Here is a 9,704-nt window from a genome sequence, read left to right as displayed (position 1 = left end):
TACTAGTACTCACTGCTGCAAAAACATTACAAGTAAATGAAATCATGAAAAGATGAAGTGGAGTTACAAGCCCAAGTTTTCCCTTTGAAATTAGTACAAAAGTTAAAAGCAGCATAAAATGGAAATACTGAATTAAGTACATAGTCCCCCTAAAATTGTACAGAAGTGTCCTAAATGCATTCAGTTCCTACGTACTACTAACAGTAATTAATTTTTCTATATTCTGAAATGTTGCAAGACAAATGTCTGACCTATTATAAAATGTTCCCGATTATTTTAACTGCAGTATTGGGCAGCACGGTGGTGCAGTGGTGAGCGCTGTTGCCTCACAGCAAGGTCACAGGTTTGAATCCGACTCTGTGCGTTAGCATGTCCTCCCCGAGTGTGCGTGGGTTCTCTCCGGGTTCTCCCACCACCAAAAACATGCAAATCAGGTGAATTGGTTGCACTAAATTCTGAGTGGCCTTGCAATGAACTGGCGGCTTGTCCAGGGTGTACCCCACCTCTCGCCCGTTGACTGCTGGGATAGGCCCCAGCACGACCTGCGACCCAGTAACAGACAAAGCCGCCCAATAGATGAATAAATAACTGCTATATTTCTGAATGGTCAAGAAGTTATGAAAATCTAAAATATTTCAAATCAGATGTCACTCCTATATTTGTTTGAATGGGAGCCATTGGGGAAAATGTTATAATGCTCAATTTCATAAATATAGCGTGGTATGAAGAGTAAATATCACATAGCAAGTAGACTCCTAATAAACCAGATTAACCTGTCCAATCAAATCACTGACGCTGGATCACCCTTTGCAGCTCTAACAGCTTCTGCATCCGACGCTTTGCATTGCATTTGGTGATTTGAGACGCGGATGCCGCTGCCATGGAAACCCATTCCAGTGTTTTTGAGCCAATCTGAAGATGACTGGCTGTAGCTATTGATTCTGCAGAAAGTTGCTGATCTCGGATCCACTATCAAGTGTGTGATTTCTTCGTGGCAGCGAAAAATAAGAATAAATGCCAAAAAATAACACAGACACATTTCATTTCCATTTTTATTTACATAGCGACAGGGTGTTACAATAAAATAGCTTTCACCAATTTGCTATAAATACACTATTTTAACCAAGGCTTGATAACCCTCATTACAATACATCCTTCGAACATTTTGAATCGCAATCAAACAAATGCTTTGTTGGATACCATTTCATCTTTGCACCTTTTCAGATGTTAGTAAATCATGCAAAGCAGAAATAGAACAAGAAAATAAAAAGATACACGGTAGTTGCTTTATAAAGGAGAATTGAAATCAGAACAAGTTTATATGGTGGAAAATATAAACACTGAGTGGCAAAACTTAAAGATCTTTCTCAAAGAAATGTTCATTAATGGCCTTTAGCAATAGTGTTCTCCATAGTCATTAATTTACAGTACATACATTTTTTACTTGGGGAAAATATATTCAAATTGTGTAAATGTTTTGTAGTCATATTTGTCACTGAAATGACCATTTATTTTGCAGGTACGTTGTGACATTCAGTCTCACCTGATGACAGTAATCATACCTTTACTGGTAGCCTCGTCCTTCCATTTACAGTGTAATCACTGCACCATCCTATAATACACAACATCCTACTTAAGTGGTTAAGAGCATTTTGCAGGCACTTATAAAGCATGGGTGAGGCATTTTGCATTTGTTTAAGCCAAGGTGCGACTTTATAAATGGTCCACAGCTTTGAAAGAATTCTGCTGAACTATTGTAAGACGTGTTGGTTGTGTGCTGCGCTGCGTAAATTCATTGATTACAGCCGTGTGGCTCTCTGGAAGACGTCTGTGGGGACCTGTTGCTGTGACTCTCAAGTGTAAAGTTTCAGGATCCAAATCTGGGAATGGAGTAGATGACGGCTGAATAAATGTGGCAGTGTGGCAGGGACAGGAAAGATCTTGAAGTTTGGCTTTCACGAAGCAAAAGCTCTCCATGTTCCATGTTTGGGAAGATTTCTTATTCTGCTCTGCAAAGTGTTATTCTTCTTTATCTTTTTAACACTCTGAAATAAAAACATGTACACCCATTCTTTCTGAGTCAGGCAAGCGGTAACGGAGAGTTTCAGTTAACACGCAATGTTGTAAATATAATGCATTTGTTAAACAGCAAGGGATTATGATAACCTTCAAAAAGCAAAAAAAACAACAACAACAACAACGACTATCAAATGAATGAAATGAAACTTTTGGTATTGATACTGAGTATGAGTATAAGTATGAGCTAATGTATTTGCTGCTTCCAGTACGGTCATCAGATGCATAACTAAAAACATATGTGAAATACACAATAAACAAAATGATTCAACTCAAATGAAATATTAAAGGTCGTGGAACAACCACATGCAGAGCAGAACACATGTAGTCTTTGTTCCATTAGGCGTTTTCAGCGTATCGCTGCCTTCAAGGAAACATTCCCTCGCTTCCCATCGCTTCAGTATCGGCGGCCGTAGCTTGGCGAGCTGAAGGAAGAGGAAGAGGAAGAGAAGGTTGTTGTGAAACTTGATCCCGTGGCGTCGAAGCTGCCTCTTCTGGAGCCCGATTTTGAACCACTTCTTGAGCCTGATCGTGACCCGGTAGCAGAGCCTGATCCGCTGATGCTATAGGGGCTGTAGAGACCTTTGCTCGACTGAGACGATGCTTCGAGGAGCCGCAGACCAGTCCCCTCCTCTGTCATGCTTCTTTCCATGGCATCCTTGTACGAGATTTTAAGCTTGGTTTTGGGGCATGTGAGGTATTTTGCGTACGCACTAACGTCGCGTAACTTCTGCGCAGTGCGAGCATCCAAGGTGCCTTTCTTCACAGCCTCGTCTACGGAGACTCTGCTGGTAGCATCTGGTTCAATTAATCCACCAGTGAGATACTGGACCTCGAGGAATCGCTGGCCAGCCTCATAATAGAGCCAACCTTTCTTCAGAGCTTGGGCTGCTGACATTTTGGTTTTGGTTCTGGGATCCTCAAAACCATTGTAAGCCTTCTGGGCTAGACTGATGCGGTCCAACATGATTTTATCCACAAGCCCTTTGTTCATTGCATCTGCAACGGTGAATTTCTCGCCAGTGGTTGGATCAATAATGCCTCCGGTGCAGGCCTGAGCTTCCAGCAGTCTTTGCCCTGTGATATTGTCCACAAGGTTTCTGTGCATCGCCTCTGTGACCGACACCTTCTCCAGGGTCTCTGTGTCTAAGATTCCAGCCACTGGGCCACATTCCTCTGTCGGGTCATCCCATGTGCTGGCAGGCACTTTTATAGTAGGCACTGGGCTATTGGTGTAAGAGGAAGAGGAGCCGAAGGAGGAAGAACGGGATCTTACACCGCTCATGTTTCCAGACAGCATGTCTGCAAACTCTGTAATGGACAGCGTTCCAGCACGATACTGATCCAGAGCAGACTTATCAATAAGGCCCCTTGAGATTGCATCGTCAATGTCATACTGCCGGCCAGACCTTCTGTCAATAATCATAGATTTCACAACTCCATCGGAGGACGTGCTGGTAATCTCTTCCCACTCGCATTCCTGCTCTGCAAGCTCCAGATAGGTCTGGTGGTCAATGAGCCCCTTCTGGTACGCTTCGTACACGGACATCTCTTTGCCCGTCTCGGGGTCGACGATGACGACTCGACGCTTGCGAACGGAAGACTTAGAAGATGTCTTTCTCTCGCGCTTCTTCTCTTTCAACAGCAGCAGAGCAAGGCCTGTTTCTGGGTCCGTCATGCACCGCTCCATCAGCTGCAGGTAGGTGAGATTCTCCTCGGTGTTGGGGTCAAAGAAGCCCTTGGTGTCATCGGATGGGTCAGTGAGGATTTCATTCATTTCCTCATCAAAGAGGCCACGCTCATACGCCGTTTCCACCGGCAAGCGGTGGCTTTCCTGCGGATCTATGATTCCACCAGTGGCAATCTGAGCCTCTAGAAGACGAATGCCGTGATCTTTCAAAATTAAGTCCCTTTTCATCGCCTGGAATAATGAGATGACCTTACCAGAGTAAGGGTCTTTGTATCCCGTAACAGCTCGTTCAGCTGAGTGGAGCTTATCTTTGAATTCCGGGCCTACAACACCCTGCTTAACGGCCTCGGTGACATTCAGTTTCAGATTCTTAATGGGGTCAATTATAAATCCTGTGGCAGCCTGAGCCTCAAGGAGCTCAAAGGCAGTCCCTGGTCGGATCATGTTCTTCTTCATTGCTTGGTAAATAGACAAGCGGTCCTTGCCAGATTCTACATACACACCGGCGATGCAGCTGCTACCCTCAAGGTATTTTTTCACATCTCTGCTGACCTCCTCCACTGTAATGGCGCCCTCAGTGAGTTCATTGTAGGTCTTTTGGTTGATAATCTGCGAGCGAAGCAGCTCCTCGACAGTGATTTGCTTTCTGAGACCCTTGAAGAGAAGTCTTCTGTCTGCCAGTGACAGCAGCCGTAATCCGCTTTCTTTATCAACTCTGCAACTTCTCAGGAGCTGGGCGTAGGACTGCGTTTCTTCTGTGGCCGGATTGGTGTAACCTCGCACGTCCCCAGTGGGTTGGGATATTCTGTCAAGTGTCTCACTGTTGATGTACCCACGCCGCATGGCAACATCCGTGGGCAGATGGAAGTAGTATTCAGGATCCATTAATCCGCCAGTGGCGACCTGGGCCTCCAGAAGCCTCAAGGCGTAATCCTCTGGAACGAGGCCTTTTTTCATCGCCTGGAAGAGAGAAATCACCTTCCCACTGTAGGGATCCTTGTAACCTGTAACAGCCCTTTCTGCAGACAGAAGTTTGTCATGGAGTTCTGGCCCAACAAGCCCCTTACGTACGGCTTCGTCAACAGTTAGAAGCTCATCTTTCACTGGATCAACCATGAATCCTGTTGCTGCTTGGGCTTCCAAGAGAGGCAAGGCAACTTCCGGCTTAATTTGTCCACTCTTCATCGCTCGGTAAATGCTGATCTTTGGAGTACTGTCTGACACAATTCCAGCGATGCAACCCGTACCAAAGAGGTGCTGCTTTACTGATGGCATCTCCATTACCTCACGAATTGTCATCTTTTCTTGTTTCAAGAGGTTGTACGTGTGCAAATCAATAATGCGAGCACTGTAGAGCTCCTCAATAGTAACTCTTCTTCTTATTACATCACATGACATGCTTTGCTCTGACACCAGCGTCTCACTATGCTCAATGATTTCAATGATGATGATTAGCATTCTTTCCTTGGTGATCAGCCCCAAACGATACTGGTCCATGAGGCGACGTTTCTCTTCGTCTGGAAGTATGTTTGAGTTCATGACTTCCCAAATAGTTGTGGTCTGTCCTGCAAAGCTCTTGTGAGGGATTTCAATCTGAGTGTCAGTCAGAGCTGCTTGGGCTTGCTCCTCTGTGTACTGGTACGATTTTTCCACAGAGGCTGGAGTTTCAACCTTTGACAGAGGCAGGTAGCACAGACCAGAGTTGGGATCTCTTGTGCATTTCTCCACCAGCTGCTTGTAAGTGACAATCGCATCGGTGTTGGGGTCGGTGAAGCCTTTCACGTCACCCGAGGGTTCATTGAAGGCAGCGGACATCTGTTTATTGAAATAACCACGTTGAATGGCCACATCATTGGGCACACGGTGGCTACTGACTGGATCAACGAGCCCCCCTGTGCTGAACTGAGCATCCAGGAGTGGAATAGCATGCTCCCTCAGAACAAGCTGTTTCCTCATGGCTTGGAATAGGGAAATCGTATTGCCTGTATAAGGATCTCTGTATCCCAACACAGCTTTTTCTGCTGTGAGAAGTCTCTCATGAAGCTCTGGGCCAACAACTCCAACCTTCACAGCGTCGTCCACAGAGTATTTCCGATTTTTGACGGGATCAGTTATGGAACCAGTTCCAGCTTGGGCCTCGAGGAGCGCAAGTCCAGTGTTGTGTTGCAAAACATCATTTTTCATAGCTTCGTATATGCTTAATTTCTCATTCGAATCAGCCACAATGATGCCATCAATGCGGTCTGTGCCCTGCAAATATTTCTGTACTTTTTCAGTTTGACTTACTTCTTTCGGTGTCTTTTTACCCTGTTGCAGTTGGTCGAATGTATCTTTATCAATGATGTCGGAATCAAGCAAAGAGCGGGCAGTGACTGGTGCCCTCAGGCCTTCAAAAGAAGCCTCTTCCTTTGCTTTGCTCCCTTTTTCATCGACCATTGTTATCACAATCTTGATCAACTTTTCAATTGTCACGCGACCACTTCTGTACTGGCGAATCAGCTCGATTCTTTGCTCCTCTGAAATGTATTCAGAATGTATTATCTCCCAAACTGTGACTTGTCTTCCTTTGAGAGGGCCGTACTCCAGCTCCATAGTTGACGTATTCAAATCCTCTTTTGTTTTAGACTCTGTAATCTGTTTCTCTTCTTTGGGCTTTGCAGCTTTCTTTGAAAGGGAAAGCAAAGGGAGTCCGGTTTCTTTGTCTGTGACGCAGTTGCTCAGGAGCTGCGAGTAAGTTGACCGATCGTCTCGCGAGTTCGGATCATGGAAGACTTTAGTTTCGTCAGTGTTTGTGTTCAAGGTCTTGTTGATTTCCTCATCAAAGTAGCCACGCTTGCAAGCAACTTCATGTGGGACACGATAACTTTTAATGGGGTCAACAATTCCGCCCGTTGCGAGTTGTGCCTCAAGCAGACGAATTCCGTGGTCTCTCTTTATTAGACCTTTGTTAATTGCTTCAAAGAGAGACACCTTCTTCCCTGAATACGGGTCTTTGTAGCCGCTGACAGCGTTCTCTGCCGACAGAAGGCGCTCGTGCAGTTCTGGCCCCACGAGACCCGACTTAACGGCTTCATCGACAGGGACCTTCTCGTTTTTAACAGGATCGATGACAAAACCGGTTGCTGCCTGAGCTTCAAGGAGGCTGATTGCCGTTTCTGGTGAAAGCAATTCTTTCTTCATCGCTTGATAAAATGGCATCTTTTCATTGGTTTGTTCATTCAGCAGTCCAGCAATGCTCGGTGTTCCTTGCAGAGCCGACTTCACCGGCTTCATCTCAGAGATCTCTTTGGCTGTTATTTTGCCATTGCTCAACTTGTTGAACAAGTCTTTGTTTATGACCTTGGACTCCAAGAGTTCGCTGGCAGAGACCGAGGCCTTCAAGCCACTGAACACATTTTCATTACTTTTCTCCTTGTCTTCCACAACAGTGATGACAATCTTAATGATCTTCTCTACCGTGATCTTCCCTGTCTTGTACTGGCGTATCAGCTCCCTTCTTTGCTCTTCTGTGAAATATTCAGAATTTATGACCTCCCAAATGGTGACAATTTTACCTTTGAACTTTCCGAAAGGCACATCGACGGTGGACTTCCTGAATACTTCTTTAATCTCGAGATCTGTGTACGCCCTCTCGCCCGGAGCGGCTTGCTCTGTTACCGGTAGCACCAGCAGTCCTGTCTCTGCATCTTTGGTGCATTTCTCCAGTAACTGCTGGTACGTGAGTCGCTCCTGAGTGCTTGGGTCAACAAACAATCTGCAATCTTGACTGGGATCTGTGAGTTTCTTGTTCATGTCTGCATCGAACTGACCCTGCTTGTAGGCAGTCTGAAGCGGTGCTCTGTGACTATTGACGGGGTCAATGATGCCACCTGTCGCAAGCTGGACATCGAGGAATTTGGTGGCCTGTTCCTTTTCGATAAGTCCCTTCTTCATGGCCTCAAAGAGAGAGATTTTGGCTCCAGTGTAGGGATCTTTGAAGCCAGTGGCTGCTCGCTCTGCAGAAAGCAACCTGTCATGGATCTCAGGGCCTATTAACTCATCTTTAACAGCTTCATCCACAGAGAGGAGCTTATTTTTCACCGGATCTACAAGATGACCAGAAGCAGCTTGAGCTTCCAGGAGCATTGTGGCAACGTCAGGCGTTATCTTGTTGTTTACCATAGCCTGATAGACGCTCATTTTCTCTTTAGATGGAGTCAAGACACCGCCGATGCAGTTCCGACCCTTTAAATGTGACTTAACTTTGTCTGTCTTTTCAAGGACATGCACGGAAACCCTTCCCTTTTTCAATTTATCAAATTCCTTTTTGGTGAGAACGCCAATGTCAAGGAGCCTCGCAGCAGGAACCCTCTCTCTAAGGCCGTCAAACGCTAAAGGGGATTCTCCACCTTTCTTAGCTGCGTCTACTTCAACCGAGCCGTTGAAAACTTTCTTTGTTGTTCCCACCGTCGCCGCGGCAACTACTTTCTCCTCGGGAACCTCATCGGTCTGGACCTCACTTTCCTTCATTTTGGATGCACCCTGTTTGGAGGCAACCTCCAGATTGCGAAGCTTCTCTCTGAGCTTTTTGTTTTCCTCTCCCAGCAGTTTTTCTTGCTCCAGCCTCTTCTTTTCAATCGCATCCATCTCTTTCTCCTTGCTATTCATCTCCGCTTCAGCCTCCCTTTGTTTCTTTACAGCTTCATCCATAATGGCCTGAAGTTTCTTCCTCTCGTCCTCCATTTTCTTCTGTCGGTGATCTTGCTCCTCTTTGAAAGCCTTGGCCTTGTTCACTTCGTCCTCAAACTGCTTCTGAAGCGTCTTTTTCTCGTCTTCAACAGCCTTTTCTCTTTTTAACAGCAGCTCCTTCTCTGTGACGAAGGACAGCTGAAGGACGGCCTTCTGCTGCTCAATTTGCTCTTGTTGGGCATTTGCCATCTATTTGGGAAAAAGAAAGCAAAAACAAAAAAAAATCAGTCAAATGTCTTTTAGGAAATATCTTATTATTACTGCGGGTACATTTGAAAGAATATTCAAAGTTCACTCATTGTGGAAGAGCACTGCTTCTCATCTCAGCACGCTATAATAAAGCTACCGCCTCCAACCGGCTCTGTCTAACACGACTCCGTAACCAAGACAGATGGTCCTCACTTAGCACCGCACTCGTTTAACAATGACGGGCTTTACGAAATTCAAAAGTATGTGTTTATCAACAAGGAATCTGATCGGGATGTCCTGATCAGGTTTATTTGCGCCGGAGTCATTTGATTTTGAACCGATACCGAGTCCTGATCCGATAGTTCTTTAATACATAAAAAAAATAAAGACGAGAGAAGAAGCGGATCTAGGATGTCCATTATTTTTTATTCTATTGATCTTATTCCACATTTAACTCTTAAACAGAGCAGTTCTGTGGCGTAGCTCGAACATTCAAGTCATAAATAAAATAGTTTTTCCACTTTGGACTTGGACTATTATATATGAATATTTACAATAAAATGAACAGCACCTCAAGTTTTTCTCATCCACTTCAGAATACTTCCACAGCGCACACGTACTCGCGCTACTAGTACTACGCATGCGCTGCAGTTTCTGTCTGGATTAGAGAGGTCTCACTCTGCCCCACAGCGTAACTCCTGATCTGATAAAAATAATGAAAATAACGATCCATATATATCCGAGTCCTGATCGGGAGGTAACATCCGATTCCGATCACGAGATCAGCTATCAGACGTCAGCTATACGCGCTTCTGTTATTCCCGGAAGCTAGTTAAAGCAGATCACTGAGACAAACATGTTGCCGGAGATAATAAAGGAGGAAAGTAACAGCGGAAACGGGAAAAATGCGTGAAATAACGCTGACGTTTCAAGCAGAAAAGGGCGGAGCGATGTTTTCTTTTCAACGAAAGTCGCTACGGCTTCTTCTTCTACTATTTCCTTTATATTTGGTAAAAATTGC

At 45.1% G+C, this 9,704-nt stretch overlaps 1 protein-coding gene across 1 annotated transcript in view; it reads right to left on the bottom strand.

The window, feature by feature from the left end:
* Positions 1-1,044: 1,044 nt before the first annotated feature.
* Positions 1,045-9,704, bottom strand: part of LOC137915927 (plectin-like) — a 31,635-nt gene continuing 22,975 nt past the window's right edge. The window contains exon 32 of the mRNA XM_068759049.1: positions 1,045-8,683. Within this exon, the coding sequence (XP_068615150.1) occupies positions 2,474-8,683 (6,210 nt within the window). The 3' untranslated portion in view covers positions 1,045-2,473. The remainder of the gene's footprint in view (positions 8,684-9,704) is intronic.

This window comes from Brachionichthys hirsutus, unplaced genomic scaffold (genome assembly GCF_040956055.1).
Source record: "Brachionichthys hirsutus isolate HB-005 unplaced genomic scaffold, CSIRO-AGI_Bhir_v1 contig_559, whole genome shotgun sequence".
NCBI classification, from domain to species: Eukaryota; Metazoa; Chordata; class Actinopteri; order Lophiiformes; family Brachionichthyidae; genus Brachionichthys; species Brachionichthys hirsutus.
The sequence above is the reverse complement of the archived record's forward strand: the minus strand, read 5'-3'. Positions and strand labels throughout refer to the sequence as shown.